Source organism: Mixophyes fleayi, chromosome 6 (assembly GCF_038048845.1).
Source record: "Mixophyes fleayi isolate aMixFle1 chromosome 6, aMixFle1.hap1, whole genome shotgun sequence".
NCBI classification, from domain to species: Eukaryota; Metazoa; Chordata; class Amphibia; order Anura; family Limnodynastidae; genus Mixophyes; species Mixophyes fleayi.
This window is the reverse complement of record NC_134407.1, coordinates 141,243,363-141,260,890: the sequence shown is the minus strand read 5'-3', so window position 1 is coordinate 141,260,890 and position 17,528 is coordinate 141,243,363. Positions and strand designations below refer to the sequence as shown.

The 17,528-nt window shown below is 41.6% G+C and overlaps 1 protein-coding gene across 3 annotated transcripts in view; it reads right to left on the bottom strand.

The window, feature by feature from the left end:
* Window positions 1–1,361: 1,361 nt before the first annotated feature.
* RAD21L1 (RAD21 cohesin complex component like 1) overlaps window positions 1,362–17,528 on the bottom strand; it is a 196,026-nt gene continuing 179,859 nt past the window's right edge. For all 3 annotated transcript variants that reach the window (XM_075176591.1, XM_075176592.1, XM_075176593.1), the window contains one exon: window positions 1,362–1,649. In XM_075176591.1, the coding sequence (XP_075032692.1) occupies window positions 1,461–1,649 (189 nt within the window). In that variant the 3' untranslated portion in view covers window positions 1,362–1,460. The remainder of the gene's footprint in view (window positions 1,650–17,528) is intronic.

Here is a 17,528-nt window from a genome sequence, read left to right as displayed (position 1 = left end):
AAGGGGGGGTACTGTTACGAGCCGCGGCGGTGCCCAGCCGCCGCGACTCACTCACCCGCGTCCCGGCCGTCGCCATGGCGACCGGGACGTCATTTCCGGCCATAACCCGGCCGCTGCCGGGGCAACCAGCAGACGCTTCAGAGCTGCGTCCCGGCAATAGGAGGAAGCCGGGCGCAGCGTTCTACAGCCTGTGGGCTAATTAATATGGGCAGATTATAGGAGGCAATTACAGGCATTAGCCTGCAACTGTGCAGGCCAGGGGCAAGCCCTGATTGGCTCTATTAGTGACTGCTCTATTAACCTGCAGGAGTGTGTTCAACCTGTGATTGGTTCAGCTGGGTATTTAAGGCAATGAGGTCTGCTGCCTCATTGCCGGTTATAGCTTCTGTGCTCCAGTCTGCTGACCTGCTTGTTCCAGTTCCTGTATCCTGTTACCTACGTTTTGACTACCCGTGTTTGACCCTTGGCTTGTATTGGACTTTGCTTGTGTTTCCTGTGACCCTGATCCTTGGCTCGTTTACCCGTTCCGCTTCTCTGCCTGTGACCTCTGACCTCAGCTTGTTCATCGATACTGATACCTGCTGCCGGCCTTTTGACCTCTGCGTGGACCTGACTCTTCTTGCCTGGGTTCTCCCCAGCCGGTACACACTTCACGACCCTCTGTCAGTCTGCAGCCCAGTCTGTCCCCACCATCAGGGGCTCCAGTGAACACCTGACTGACAGAGTAGACTCCGGGTTGTGTTGTGCTGGCTGGAAGAGTTCCTAACAATATGCTTCCATATTCGATGTTTCATTACATTTTCATTATAAATGGACTATTTGGTTATTCTTACAATATATTTTTTTTTATCATAAGAATGAGCATTATGGCACTTATAATTATTAGCTTTACCTTAATCTTGACAATAAAAATTGTTTCCGTGGTCAACTAAAAATTTGCATTTTTAACAAAAATGGAAATTTGGAGAAGTTCCCACCTCAACCCCTTCTCTGTCGTGGAGATTAATAAGCAGGCTTCTCCGGGTGTTACTCTGTGATGTGTTACATACATATTACAGACATTTTCCTAATAACGAATAAGTGTTTACATGACAGACATACCAAGAGACACTGTATGTGTACATACAGTGCATAAAAAGTTATTATGCATAATAACCTATAGAGCTTTCCAGGACAGTGCCGTTTATCTTTTTTTACTGTATCGGTGCATTTATTCCTTGTGAGCATGAGGTATGTATGTGGTATCTATTCATTGGCAGCATGAGGTATGCATGTGACACCTAGTCAAAGTACCGTTTGGTTTTGTTGAAGGTGTATACATGTATAATCAGGTAATGACCACGGTAAAGAAACCACACATTTATTTTTTTTATGATACATGAATAACCATACTGGAAAAATACAAATTTAGAAAAGATAAAACTGTAACTAGCTGATGTCTGTGATTACAGAGCTACAAGTCAGAGGGTGTGGAATCTGGGCCCTGGTATAGCAATGATATCACTGTATGGATCACTCTGTATCATCTTGATGGCTGACTGTTTCTTCAGCACCAAGAAACTGTAGAACTGGGCAGATACTTGTTTTCGGCTGTTGTTCTTACAGAGTTTCTGCAAACTGAAGGAGTTCACACCAGATTGGTTCAGCTTCTGTTTAAGAAATTAAAACAGTGTTTAGGATGGATAGAGATAAATGTACTATATTTTAATGTAATCCCAACAAAATATTGCATAAATATGGTGGATCCAGGATAGGGCCAACTATTCCCTGCATTGCTAGCACTGCTCACTACAATTAGCAACAGGCTGTGCTGCTATTAAGTAAACAGTTGGCAGCTTTATTCCTAGGGCAGGAGGTGTGTGCAGTGTCAAAATTGGAAGAGTGGGTGATTGGAGCTATTGAACCCCGAGTATGTCTGTACTTTGAAATCACTTCTCCTGCTGTGAAAATAAAATCTATGTTGTAGTCAATTAAAAGGATTTTGAGTGGCATGTTAAATCAGGGCATCTCACCAGCTGGGTTAGAGGTGAGCAGGGATGGTAGAAAGGAAACTAATTAAGTGTGGAGAATAAATGATATAGGGGTAGAGGTAGGTAGGAAATCAGAGTGGCTGATGCAATGCAGGTCTTTTTTTTTTTTTTAAGAACTTAAGTACACAAGAAGTACATAGTAGTGTGCATACATTTTCAGAACAATTCACAGTAGGTATATTGTAGGTCTATTACCTTCTGTTACCTTGATTATTCAATGAAATGGCTTGACTAAGTGTATCCAGCCAAATAGCTAATTCAAAGTGTTACAATATTACATTAGGGATTAACATGACACTTCACTCTTGCGTGAATCATTAAGACATTTGACACATTGTATCTGCAATACGACCGCTCGTTCAAAAGTCGGGTCAGTGTGTACAGTGACGCGATGGTCGAAAGTCTGCCCAAATGGACGATTGTCGCCTCATTTGGTTGGTCGTACCGTTTAATATTTTCGTTCCAATCACGTTTCCGCTGTGTGGTGTGTATAAACTTCCGACCGATCCACAACAGTGAGTTCAAAATTACAGTCATTGCTCACGACAACATGGCTGTAAAAAGTCGCTAACGGGACGTCCGCTCTTCCCTTTCTCGTCCTAAACAAGGCTAGTGTGTATGCAGTCCATGGACCGAGCGATCGGACCATCGATCGCATGTAAAATTGCTCGGCATAAAAAGTTGGTCGAAATTTCTGTAGTGTGTACCCAGCTTTAGCAGTCACTAAGACATAATTCTGATTACATTACTAACAATCCAGACAGCCTCGAACTGGCCTGCCGGGCAATCCAACAGTAGGGCCGGCTGCGTTGAAGCTGCACCCCCTCCACTGTCAGGGCTGAGCTTGCAGGGAACACCCGACTTGCGATGGTGGCGGCAGTGGCGACACTCAGGTAACAAACACACTACCGCGCAGGTGCAGAGAGCCGTGTCTGGGCTCTCTGCACCTGCGCGGTAGTGTGATTTTCACTTTCAGCAGGGGAGGAGGAGTTCCTTCTGCCTTCCTGTTATCATTAGCCGTGGCCACCCAGAGGAGCAGGATGCTGGAGCTTTTCACAGGCACAGGTAAGTGAGTGCGCTCCCAAGCCAGCCAGTCTTTCATTTATTTATTTTTTACACAGAAAAGAGCAGAGAAGCCCTGAGGGAAATGGGGAGAGCCATGCTGAGGGACAAGAAAGAAGGAAAAGGGAAGAGCCCTGGTTGAGGGACAAGAAAGAGGGAAATGGGGAGAGCCCTGGCTGAGAGACAAGAAAGAGGGAAATGGGGTACAGAAAGTGAGAAGAGGCAAAGGCAGCATGGCAGAGAGTGAAGGGGGACCAAAGAAGCATGGAAGAGAGTGAAGGAGGGCCAAAGCAGCATGCCAGAGTGTGAAGGGGGTCGAAAGCAGCATGGCACAGGGTGATAAAAGGGGCCAGAAGAAGGGGGAGCAAAAGCAGCATGACACAGGGTGATAAAAAGGGGCCAGGAGAAGGGGGGGGGGGGTTCAAAGCAGCATGGCAGAGTGTGAAGGGGGCCCCAGCATGGAGTGTGATTATAAAGAGGCACAGCATGGTGATTAAGAGGCACAATAATGTGTGTGTGATGGCACAGCGGGCTTGTGGCAATGTAATGTGTGTGTGGTAGGTGGTGGCTAAATAATAGGTGCTATTTTGTTTGTAGGGTGAAGGTGGGGCAATTTAACTTTATAGTGGGGATTATTAATTTAAGATGGGGTGGTTTGGGGGCTATTAATTGAATGTTGGGCTGAGTTTGAGGAGCATGAAGTCTATTTATTAAATGTGAATATGAATTATTTAGTGGCAGTTGCGGGAAATAGGTATATTTATTATACGTAAATGTAATTAATTTATTGCAGGGGCTGTCTGGAGGGAGATAAATTGGTTTATTGATGGGAATACCATTACTTTAATGTTGGGGCTGGAGGAAGGCCTAAGTATTAATTGTGGGTCCTATTGATTTAACGCCAGGGCTGGTTGGAATTTTCTAAATGTACCCATTATTTTTTCCAAATAGGGCCCTCAACATTCCAAGATCCAGACAAGCCTCAACTAAAGAACCCAGCAGCCACAGGTGGTGAAAGTGACAAGAACAGGTAGAACAGTCTATAGAATGGTTTTGTACATATAGAAAAAGCGCTCTCCTAGTTGCACTGCAGTTCACGTCACTGTTGTGTGTGAACATAAACGTCAGCATCTGTGGTGATTGCTGAAACATAAAAACTTATCATAGCGCAATACTGTAAAACATATGGAGCAAAGTTCTATGTGAAAAGGAGTTGTGTCTTAATCTGTGGGTCACCACCGATCACCCGTGCTCCCCTTTCACTTCGCACCCCAATGGGTTTATGCTCACAAAATGTAGATGAATATAGCGCCCCACATATAGCGGAAATCCTCCTTCCGACTGTTGCGTGGCTATCTGAATTCTCATGCGCGCCTGGTTTGCTCCCAGCGGACAACCACTTCTTATAGTCACCCGATATGTATACTCCACAGATATTCCATAAATGGTATCATATAAAAGAGAAAGGAACACTCTAGTGTTTCACCTTTTAATAAAATGCTCTAAAACAATCATTGAGCTTTGAAAAACAGTACCATATTGCAAATCAAAACAGGCATGAACATATCGTGAATCACATAAGCTCACCGCAGTCTCGTCTGATATGAAATGCTGTCAGGTCCAACGATTAAAACCAACGCGTTTCAACTTAAAACAAAGTCTTTATCAAGGTACCTTTCACAACACCTGGAGTGCCACAGGTTAGCCAAGCCTGGTCTAGTGGGACAATCCCGATTTCTGGTGACTGTTCTGCCCAATCTAAGGGGCAGGTCAAGACTGTGTACTCTTTATATACACACTGCATTTTTTATATACTACACTATGGTGCTAGCTGTCTTTCGTGGGCTTATCACACCCCCTCTAGTGTCTGGTCTCACCTCTATGATAGCTGGCCACACCCCTCTGGTGGACCCTTCATGCCCCAGTCCGACACTGGACATTCATATCAAATAAAATTCCTTTCTTTTTGACTTTAGATGATTATGATGTTGATGAGTCTTTGTTGATGTGCATTTTCCTGGCCCAAGATCAGGAAAATGAAGGATTTCCTGTGATGAACTGCAACATGTATATCAAAATAGGCATAGTGAAAATCTATGAACGTGAGAAAATCTACTTTGCTGATGGCCTCTAAGGTAGAATTCACAGACTCCATGACATGTCTGGTATAGAAAAAAAAAAAGGGGGGGGGGGTTGTTCTGCACTAAGATCGAGAGACAGACCTCCTGATTCATATAATTAGCATTCCATCTTTTATTATCTTATGTAATATTGTACAACAGGAGTGGTGGTAGTCCTATATAAATAACTAGGAGAAGAAAGAACCAAAGTTCTGAGGATGGGACTTATAAGCACTCCTGTTCCTACTTAAAATATAACTTTTATTAGTATCTCTTAAAATGCAAACATCCTAGCAAACAGGGCCGGACTGGCTATCGGGCACTTCTGGCAAATGCCAGAAGGGCCGATGGCACCGTGGGCCGGTCCGGCTACCTGCGATCGCCAGCGAAATAATTAAAAAAAAAAAAAATTATACTTGCGGCGGAGCCGTCATGAGGTCACACGTCATGATGGCTCTGTGGGCTGGGCCGCGCTTCAGGTTTGCGGCTGCGCGATGTAACATCAGAACGTTATGCGCGGCCGCGTAGGACTGGATCAGAGGGCGCACAGATTCCCGGAGGCTGCAGAGGCTGCTGAGGTATTTTTTTTTTCACAGGGAAAATGGGTGCAAGGAGGGGGAAGAGAATGTCTGCACGGGGGGGGGGGGAGAGAGGACAGAACCTGATAATCTCTCACGGGGGGGCTGTGTGTCACTGGGGGACTGGGGTGGGCTGCCTGGTTATGTGTCACTGGGGGGGCTGTGTGTCACTGGGGGGGGGCTGTGTGTCACCTGGAGGGGTTGTGTGTCACTGGGGGGGCTGTGTGTCACTGGGGGCTGGCTGTGTGTCACTGGGGGGGCTGGCTGTGTGTCACTGGGGGGGCTGGCTGTGTGTCACTGGGGGGGCTGGCTGGCTGTGTGTCACAGGGGGGGCTGGCTGTGTGTCACTGTGGGAGGGGGGGCTGTGTGTCACTGGGTGGGAGCTGTGTGTCACTGGGGGGGGCTGGCTGGCTCTGTGTCACTGAGGGGGGGCTGGCTGTGTGTCACTGGGGCTGGCTGGCTGTGTGTCACTGGGGGGGGCTGGCTGTGTGTCACTGAGGGGGGCTGGCTGTGTGTCACTGAGGGGGGGCTGGCTGTGTATCACAGGGGTGGTTTAGGGCTATTAAATTAAATATGGTGCTGATTTTGGGGAGGAGGTCTATTTATTAAATGTAAATATGAATTATTTTTTTGCTGGGGATGGTTGTGGAAAATGGCTATATTTATTAAACTTTAATGCTATTTAATTTATTGCTGGGACTGTTTACAGGGAGGGAAATATGTTTTGAGTAAATGGGTATATTGTTAATATAATGTTGGGGCTGGTTGGAGGGAAATAGGTCTACTTATTAAATGTGAATATTATTAATTGTGGGGACTGGAGGGAAGCCTAATTATAAAACGTGAGTGCTATTGTTTTTAACACGGGGGCTGACTGGAGTTTTCTAAATTTCATGTATCCCATTTTTTTTCAGAATGGGGCATCCAGTATTCCAGGATCAAGATAAGAAAGAACTGAGCTAAAGAAACCAGCTACTACAAGTGGTGAAAGTGACCAAGACAGGTAGGAGAGAGTAGGACAGTCTGCCAACTGTCCTGAATCTGGTGGGGCAGTCCTGAATTTGGATGACTGTCTCACTTAGTCAGGATTTGGTTTGACGGCAAGGACAGTTGGGAGGTATGTCCCGCTTCACAACGTACTGCTTGTGAAGGCAGAGCTGTGTGCTTCTAACAGTAGTGCACACAATATTGCCTGTGTATTTGTCTAAAATGATAACCATGTTACATAATAGGGGCCCTGCTCTCCTAAATACCCCGGGCCCCCTGAGCCTTAATCCAGCTCTGGTTAGGGGAAGGGAACTGATAGCTGCTCTCAGTTCCCGGACAGGACACACCCTGCAGAGCAAGCTGAGGAGCTCTAAGTATCACAAGATTTGGTAATCTCGTGAGACAAAGAGCTTCCCTGCTCACTCTACAGGAAGTTCCCACCCTGATGGATGTCAGCAGCACCAGAAGCATAGATAAGTACAGGGGGCTGGGGATGGCGTGATGTGACTGGGAGGGCATGATAAATGTAATGTTTTATTATAATATATGTATTGATGCCCCATGTTGGCCACACCCACAACACAATGTGGTAACACCCTTTTCGGTGCCGCCGTGGATGGCTAGTAAACTTTAAGGAATGCCTTGAGTGCCTGTTTGAAGGTGCTCAGATTAGGGGTCAGATGGATGAAGCAAGGAGGGTCGTTTCAATGGAGGGGGGCAGCATGGGAGAAATCTTGATTTCTGGCATGGGATGAGGTGATCAGAGTGGAGGAGACGCGATGGTCATTGGCCAAGTGCAGGGAATGGGTGGGAGTGTGAATGGAGAGGAGGTTACAAATATAAGGGGCAGTGGAGTGGGACAGGGCCTTGTAGGTGAGGGTGAGGAGTTTAAAGAGGATTCTGTAGGTGAAAGGGAGCCAGTGTAATGCAAGGCAAAATGGGGAGGCAGAGGAGGAGCGGCATAATTGCATTGAGAATAAAGTTCTGAGTTAATGTTCTTGAGCGTCTCTCAAATTTTCAATAAGCCTCTTTTGAACTTCTTGTAAAGTTGTGATTCTATCAGTCACCGTTGGAATTGATGTGAAAATAGGGAGATTCGGAATAAACATTGGATGGAGTGCAATTGTCTGGGGGACAATTGTTTAGCAGTATGTAAAAATTCCAGATTTCTGTGATCAGTGAGAACTGTCACTGGGTGGATACAATCCTCGAGAAGGTGGAGAGTGGCAGAGAGGGAAAGCGGGATATGAGGGGAATAGAGAGGAAAGAGTTGAATGTGGCAAAGAGGCAGCAAGGATTGGAGGACTGAGGAGAAATGAGGGACTTTAAGGATTTTTTGGAGAGAGTGTAACTGTAGGAGGAGAGGATAAACTTAAAGTGAAGGAAATCAGACCGGAAGTGTGAGATTTTCCTTCAGGGGCGTTCAGCAACGAGAGTTCACTTCTGAAGGGAACGGGTAAATTTGGAGTGCTATGGTTGGGGTAGCAGACTGCGATGGCAGACAGAAGAAGTGGGGGACAAGAGCATCCAGGGCAGTGGTGAGGGAGAGGTTGTAGAGAGAGGTCGCAGGCCAGGGTAGGGTAGGAAGAGTTTTAAGAGAGATAAAGAAAGAAAGAAAGAGAGGAAAAACGAGCAAAGAAGGAAAGAAGGAGGCGAGTGATAGCATCAGGGGCAGAAAAGAGAGAAACAGGAGGACAGAATGTGGAGACAGAGGTAAGGAGCATCTATAAGAGCTTTAATAGGCAACCGGTTTTGAACAAACTGTAAAATAATGGTATATAAGCATGGTAAATGGTTTGGCAGTGCAACTGTAGGTTCTATTACAGATGAAATATACAGTATCATGAAGTGCAGACATTGGTACTGTACCAACACAGGGTATGAATATTGTCATTGGGTATTCACTGTGTGATATAATGAAACCACAGGAAGAATGGTGAGTCCATGGGAGAAAAATGGATGACTAGGAGAGGGGAGTGCTGGAGAGAGGCCGGGTCACAGGAAGGCATGAGTGGGGGAATTTCAGGGACATCTGAAGAGAAGGAATAGAGTCAAAAGTCAGGGGCATCAAGGAGGAGTAGTGGGGGCATTAAAGTCTAGATTTTGGGGACAGCAGAGGAGGGGGTACACAAACGCAGACATCAGAAGCTGGCTGGAGGACAACATCGGAAGGGATAAAATCCAGGGTTCCTCAGAAGTATACAGCAGAGCGTGATCCAGAATGAATGGTGGCTTTGGAGACTTCAGCTTGTTTAAAGGTCAGCATAGGAAACCTCAGCTTGCTCTCATCCGCCATCTTAATCCAAGATGGCACCGTCCACCTAATTGGCAGACTCATGGGGAACCAGATATTTTCATCCCCCATATAAGCTTGATAGCGCTGTTGGGGGGCTGCTCCTAGCTGCGGTCTGGGGGGGACCTCCGAGGCTTAGCTGGGTACACTCCAGACCTACTCGAGTGCAGTAGTAAATAAGCAGCGCAGATGCTGCCAAAGCTCTTGTGGAGTTTCGCCGGGTCTCTCTCCCGGGTGGCTGACGGTGAAACAAAGCTCCCGGCACCTGAAGGTAGGATAGAGCGGCTCCGTGTCTGGTAGGTGGCGAGCATGTCCTAGATAGCAGAGGGGTGCCCAACTCGCTCCAGCAGTCACAGGAAGGCATAGATGACTAAAGCTGCCCAGAAGGCGGGTGATGGAACTAAGTACACAGGGGAAACCCAATGTTTAAGGGTTATATAACCCGTTGTTGGTGACAGCCTCCTGCCTATGTATCCTTCCACATTGCAACCGAAGGATACTGAAGAGCTGAGCCTCAACCCTGAAGGAGGAGGGGCAGTGCAGTATCCAGCCAGCAGCAGCTCTTTCAGGGAGTTGTGTGCGTCTGGCTGCCTTTCTCCAGTAGGGTAGCCCAGCAATGGGGCTTGGATCCTCTAAACATCGTAGAGTCCAAACTCTGCCAGTAGCCTAGAGAAGACGACAGAAGGCACCACCGGAGTGTCTAGTGTAATATAAAAAACATTAGATTTATCTAGTTTGGGATCCACAACAATATTGAAATCGCCCATAAGAATAAGTGTGCCCCGTTTATATTTGTCTATGTCACGAAAGGCAGCTCTAAAGCACTTGTCGAGAGTTGGGTGCATATAGGGATACAATAGTGACTAAATGACCGTCTAAGGATCCTATCACAATCAAATAACGACAATTTTTGTCCTCAAGAATAAAGAGTGAAGTTGGCTTTAACACTAAACAAAAGGGCCACTACATTTCTTTTAAAAGGGGCATTGGCCGTATAACATAACGGAAACTTATTATCTCTGAAAGCAGGAGGGGCCCTGGCCAAAAAATGAGTTTCTTGGACAATGACTACATATGCCCTTTGTTTATAGAAATCTGAAAGTGCCAATTCAAGCCCCATGCATTCAATGACAAAAATTTAACCATTCAGTAGATATTGGGTAGTGGAGACTATAACGTGGACAATTGTATATAAGATATGCAGAAGTGTACTTAATGAGGGAGGGAGGGGGGAAGCGGAGAAAAGGTGATTATGAGGAGGGAGGGAGGTATACAGGAAGAAAACCCAACAGAAATAACTCCAATCCTGGGGTTAAAGTAGTTGCTGGAGAGGATAATAACCGGCAAAATCAGTAATTGGGGGGACATGGCCCTACCTAGGGAAGTTCCCACCCATACCTAAAAAATGAACAGTGTAACCAACATTCGTTAATTCAGCATTATAACATTTGTATATAATAATAACAGTAACAGTCCCAAAGGCAACGGGGATCCCATTGGTGGAGGCAAGAGAAATATACAGTTCCGCTTACCAACGGGAAACACCCCTCACTCCAGGCGCAATTCTTCCTGCTCAAACGTCTCGAACAATAAAGCTCACATTGTCCAGGAAGAAGCCATGCTAGTGGAGAGTACATATGAGACAAAATGAGCTTAAGAGCAGGGGCGTAAATCCCACTGGAGTGAAAGATAGCGAATTATAAGTGAATAAAGAGTCTATTCTTCAATCTCCATCAACATACAACCACTCCCTTGGCACTCTTGATCAGGGCGTTGAATCAGTCGTTGACAGCCGGATATCCCAGGACATCAGGAGTTGAGTACCATCTTTCACGGATGTGATTATGTGATTAGAATTGTTGGTCTGGATAATTAGCTTGACTGGATAGCCTCAATGATATTGGATCTGATTATCTGGTAAGGCCTTAGTGATGGACTGGAAGCACTGTAGCACACTTCCAGCTATACTCCTGCTTGAGCATATAAATTAAACTGGAGATCAGTTGGTGAGAGTATATAGAGGAGAAGAGCTTCTGTTTTGAATTTGTTAACACCTAAGTACTCAGTTTATGCAAGGTAGCTCTATACCCTATGCTAGCAGTGTCCCCCAGAGAGGAAGATAGAGAAAATTAAATTAATACCTTAAAATAATTTTTATTGTTGCACTACTGTTATTATATTTAAGATAATAACTCGGAAGCATGTATATTAAATATTATGCTATCATGTTGATGTTAAATTTCTTGGTATTCAGCATTAGTTTACATGGTAGCGAGGTGCCACCCGCCAGTTGGAAATAACATAAGACCAAATAAAAAAAAGAAAAAGAACTAATATAGCCAAGTGCACTAAATCTTCATTATTTGTCACTTGGCAAAAGTCGTTAGAGCCCCTATATAATGTTAAAACTTAACCTTTATTTGTTATAACTAAAATAAATGGATAAAAACAACAAAATATAAGTGAATAAATGTGAAGTAGTGTCAAAAGTGTGAAAAAATTATGAAATTAAAGACTTTCTTGTAGCGCTTGTGGTGAATCAATCTGGAAAAGGTAATATCAATTGCAATTAAGGCGTCAATAGTAATATTCTCCAGTTAGAGCTCCGTTCAGAATAAAAAGTTTAACCATTTGCGGTTGGGGGATAATCAGTTGATTTTCAGGATATAGAGCCGTAAAATGTCTATACCTCCCTGTTCTTTAGCTGCTAGGATGAATTGTCCAATATAGTATATGCGGTTTCCTACATACAATTTGTGGCAGTGAGTGACTTGCTATCTGCCTATAAATATCTAATTCTCCGGGTTTGGGCATACTTTACTAAAATGCTCTCAGTAATCCCACACTGTTTGCGATTCATGCTTTAATCGAGAATATAAAAGGAGGAAAAACACACAGCTTAAAAGCCAACAAGCATTTTGCAGTGCTAGGCTTTTTCAAGGCACACCCGTCCGTGATCAGAGCGGGATTTTTAAATTATCTATGGCCAATCAACAAGCTCACATAAGAAAGTTGGGTGTGGATTTAATGTGGGTGTCATAGTTAACCCTTTCTGTTTCACTAACAAAGCATCCAGTTAAAAGATATTCTTAAGATAATGAATAATAGTGCATTGGAATGCAGAAGATAAATTTGCAAAAAGATGGAAAGAAGCGTTGCTTTATATTAACCCAAATTAAGAGTTTTTTATTATACGTTTATCTTGCAATCCGCTAAAGTTGTAGTGGTAAGATGTAATATTCTGATGCGCTGTATGGATAACAAAATGTCAAGATTTGGTAAACATGGAAATGATGTAATGCTTTGCTGTATTGCCTACATATAATTTATGTGACATTATATTCGTATAGCTATTTAAAGGGGGGAAAAATAGCTATGAGCAAATGGGAAAATGCATCTGTTGTTCCTGGTAATTCTCTTTAAGAGATAGGTCACTTGGCATGATAATCTAAAACTTAATAATATGATGTAGATAATATCACTGGATCCTTTGGAAATATTTAAGGTTAAACAAAACCTTAAACAAAATACATAGGTATAAAGGTGATTAAAAATGTTAAATGAGTGTAAAGATTATTAAGTGAATATTGCGCAAGATGGTGAGCATGGAATTGCAAGTGGGGGGGTTTCACATCCATAAATTAAATATTATAACTTGTTATGATCCAATAATGTAAATTAAAGGTAGCCAAAGCTAATTTTCATTATATGTATAATACTGGATGTGAACAACATCCAGTATTAGTGATCAACATAAAGTTTTTGAATATGTGTGTCATAAAGTGTGAATTGTAGCATATGGAGTGTAAATAGGAATATTTTATTACCTAGGATCAGTTTACTATACTGAATACGTAAATTAAAGACATACTGAAAATTAAATAATAATGAATAATGGCAAAGGGGAGATAACAAGTGAACTCGGTTGTTGTGATAATGTGTTGATAAATTAAAAAAAAGTATGAAATAAAAAATAATAAAATAATAATACTGGGTGGTGAATACCTCGCCTGAATGTAAAAAATGTTAATACAATTTGAAAATAAAAAATATATTTTTGTGGAAGTGCTTGATAATTAAAGAGATTACTTATGTGTATGCCCTGTGTAGAAATTAAAGGATAGATTAATATGAATCAAATTACTTATGTTTATATCACATATACCAACAAATGACTAACCATGCATATAAATAATTAATTTAGGATCAAGTAAGTCATAAAGCATTGTCCGCATTAGTATGATTTAACATAAATGAATGATTAATACCAAAATAAAAATGAATATGCAGAAAAATTAGCTTGGGTCATAGTTGTGATATAAAATATCAATTGTTTCCCTCAGAGTCACTTACTCACACCTGATATCAGTCCGCTCGGCAGTAAACTCTCTTTCTTTCAGATCACCAGGTGAATTACTGTTGTATTAGTCAGTACCATAAAGATCCACCAAGTCACATAATATTCAATTGCATATCTGTGATAATGTATCAATTTAATGACACAGTAACCTGGATTAGCAAGTAACAGTAACCAATGGGATAAGTGACTGTAAACTGTCACTTCCCCACCAACATTAGTCATAAATTCTACAATGCAGAGACAATCACATCACTGTTACAAGTAAGTTGCCAAACAATAGATCGAAAATTTTGTGAAAATTCAAAAGTCCACTTAGATTAAAAACTTAATTGGGCATTTCTGCTTCAAATGAAAAAAATATAATTCAAACAGAAAATCATAGACTGTAAAATTATTATTTTTGCTTAAGCCCTTAGGGCTGATTGTATCCAAAAGGAATATGTATTGGGATTCTTTCTGTAGCAATTCTTTATTTAGATCACCACCTCTTTACCCTAGAGAGATCTTGTCAATTGAAAAGGTTTTCAGGTATTTAGGATTACAATCATGTTCCTTGTGAAAATGTTTAGCGACAGTGTTTAGTTGTTTCATGTTAAGAATATCAGTTCTTGCATTCTGTATGTTGCAAACATGTTCAAATAATCTTTGTTTTAATGGCCTGTTTGTCATGCCTATGTAATTCAGATCACATGTGCATGACAGGCAGTATACTACTCCTGAAGTCTTACAATTCATAAACGTTTTGATGAAATGTTCTTTTTGATATTTATCATAGAATGATTGGAATTTGACAATATATTTACAGTCTTTACATGTGCCACATGGGAATGAACCTCTTATTTCTTTTCTTTGTCCTTTTCTAGTGAAATGACTATCAATCAGAAGATCTTTCAAGTTCTTTGAACGTCTCCAACTAATGGGGATTTTATTGCCAATTATCTCTTTCAAGTCTGTCTCGAATTGTAATATGTGTCTATGTTTATGGAGAAATTTGCCCATCAAACGCCAGTATTTATTAAAGGTTCCAACAAATCTAATCTGTTCATCATTAGAAGTTTTCTTGGGAGCAGGATGGAGTAATGTGTCTCTATTAATTTGTTTGGAGAATTTATATATTTTTTTAAATTAAATTCTGGCTGTATCCTCTTCTGGATAATCTCATCTTTAACTAAACAGCTCGTTTTTCAAATCTGGAAGATTCACTGCAGTTACGTCTCGCACGGATGAATGCTCCCTTGGACACTCCTCTTATCGTTTCAGGCAAGTGTGAACTGTTGGCGAGTAAGATACTATTGGTGGCAGTAGCTTTCCTGTGTATGTCCATTGTGATCACATTATTTTCAGAAGTGGATATCACAAGATCTAGAAAGATGATTTTTTTTTTTTTTCTTAGAGTCAATCATTGATGTAATTTTCAAATTAATGTCATTGATGTTTAAAGACCATATGAATTCAGCAAAACCATCCTTTGTTCCTTCCCAGATGATTAGGATGTTTCCCTCATTTGTAAACAGTAGTTCTCGTTAAACACAAAATAATTCTTGGTTAGCACTTAGCACAAATTCCAATAGACTCAGAATATAATGATTATGCTTGTTTCTGGTCTTCATCTGTAGGAAGTAATTTACTGCTTGTAATCCAATATCGTGTTTGATGCTCGTATATAGTGTCTCCACATCAACAGTACACAGCCACACGTTTGAATCTATATATAGATCTTGCAATTTTCCCAGTACATCCATTGTGTCATGAACATATGATGACTGCATGACTACAAATTCCTGTAGATGACTATCTACATATACACTCGTGTTTCCTGTAAGATTGTCAATTTTGGAAACAATCGGTCTCAGGGGCTTTTTTTCTGTGAATTTTAGGGAGTATATATAAAGTCGCTGTTTTGGGGTTCTCAACCCATAGGAATTCATACTCATTCTTACTGATAATTCCTCTATCATATGTAATTTGAATTAGCCTTTGATATAATAACAGGAAGTTAGCAGTGGGGTTGATATTAATTTTTTATAGCCGGTTGGGTCATTAAGTTGTCTGTTTTCTTCTGATATATAGCCATTAAGGGGCCATATTACTATGGTTTCCCACTTTATCGGAATTTTTTTCAATCACAGTTCCCTTTTTCTTATTTCCTCCAATGTCCAATTTTCCTCCCTGCTAAAGGTTGAGATTTCTTGTTTGTGAATGAGATTGAATAAGTTGATCAAAATCATGAGAAACTAAATCAACATATATTTGTATCATAGGACATGAAGACACACACATTATTTTTATATATATATATTAGTGATGGTCACTGACCCCCGTGTTTTGGTTCTGGATCTGGATTTCCTTGCGTGTTTTGGTTTTGGTTTTGATTAGTTTTGTTTTGCAATTTTGTTTAAATTTTTTTTGGCCTAAATTAACCGAAATTTAGTGCTCCACCTGTTTCTTGGATAAGTAAGGTAATTCTAAAGCTAATAAATTAGGGAAATAACAGTTTAATCCCTGGTAGACCGTCCTTAATTCTGCACACAAACCTAATTGTCTTCCTCTCCATCTTAGCCTATTGGCAATGCAGCCATCATCTTTGGGTGTATATTACACCCTACACTTATAGTTAAATATATAAAGAAATGGACAAAGGCAGTTTGGTTTCTGTCTGCATCAGTTATTTTTCTATTTTCTATTTAATCAGTAGTTAAATAGAAAAAAAAGCATCCTGTATAGACTGTACTATATAAAACGAAATGGACAAAGTTAGTTTGGTGACTGTCTATGACCCCCCCCCCCCTCCACTTGTAGTTAAATAGAAGAGAAGCCACCTGCATAGACTGTACTATATAAAACGAAATGGACAAAGTTAGTTTGGTGGCTGTCTATGACCCCCCCCCCCCCTCCACTTGTAGTTAAATAGAAGAGAAGCCGCCTGCATAGACTGTGCTATATAAAATAAAATGGACAAAGGTAGTTTGGTGGCTGTCTATGAGCCCCCCCCATCCCCCTCCACTTGTAGTTAAACAGAAAAAAATCAGCCTGCATAGACTGTATTATATTCAACGAAATGGACAAAGGTAGTTTGGTATCTGTCTGTATCAGACCCCTCCTCCACTTGTAGTTAAATAGAAAAAATTCAGCCGGTATAGACTGTAAAATATAAATAGAAATGGACAAAGGCAGTTTGGTTTCTGTCTGTATCAAACCCCCTCTCCACTAGTAGTAAAATAGAAAACAATTCAGCTGGTATAGACTGTAGAATATAAATAGAAATGGACAAAGGCAGTTTGGTGTCTGTCTGTATATGACACCCTTAACGTGAAATTGACAGAACAGCAGGCTTTCAAGACGGTACGTGATATAGAAATGCCCCAAGTCCATTTCCTATTTGGGGGTAGATTGCACCCTACACTTATAAAGAAAGTTTTAAAAAGATGTCATCGTCTTCAGCATCATCCTCACCCTCATCAGTGTGTACATCATCATCACAGACTATCAATTCATCTCCGCTTGAATCCGCCATTAGAGAACTGTCAGTGCTTGGATGTCTTTGATGGTAAAAGGTCTTCCTCGTGGAAGATGTAGTTCATTTTTATGAACATTATTTTCTCCACATTTTTTGGAAGTAACCTCCTACGTCGATCACTGACTAGGTTCCTGGCTGTGCTGAATACTCGTTGAGAGTACACACTGGAGGGTGGGCAGCTTAGGTATTGCAGAGCAAGTTTGTACATGGGTTTCCAAATTGCCTGCTTTTCTTCCTAGTATATATATAGTGTGTGTGTGTGTGTGTGTGTGTGTGTATGTGTGTATATATATATATATATATATATATATATATATATATATATATATATATATATATATATATATATACACACACACACACACACACCTACATATACATCTATCTACATATAGATAAACAAAAACAATAGGTAGCACAGCGCATAACTCTGAGAAGACAAACAAGTTCAGATAATGTCCCTTTGGGCAAATGGATATCCTATGTTCAGGCGGCTGCCAAATTCCCACAGGACCAGATGGTGGACTGGAATAAATCTAGAACAAAATAAGTAGGAGGGGGCGCCACATAGTATAATACTG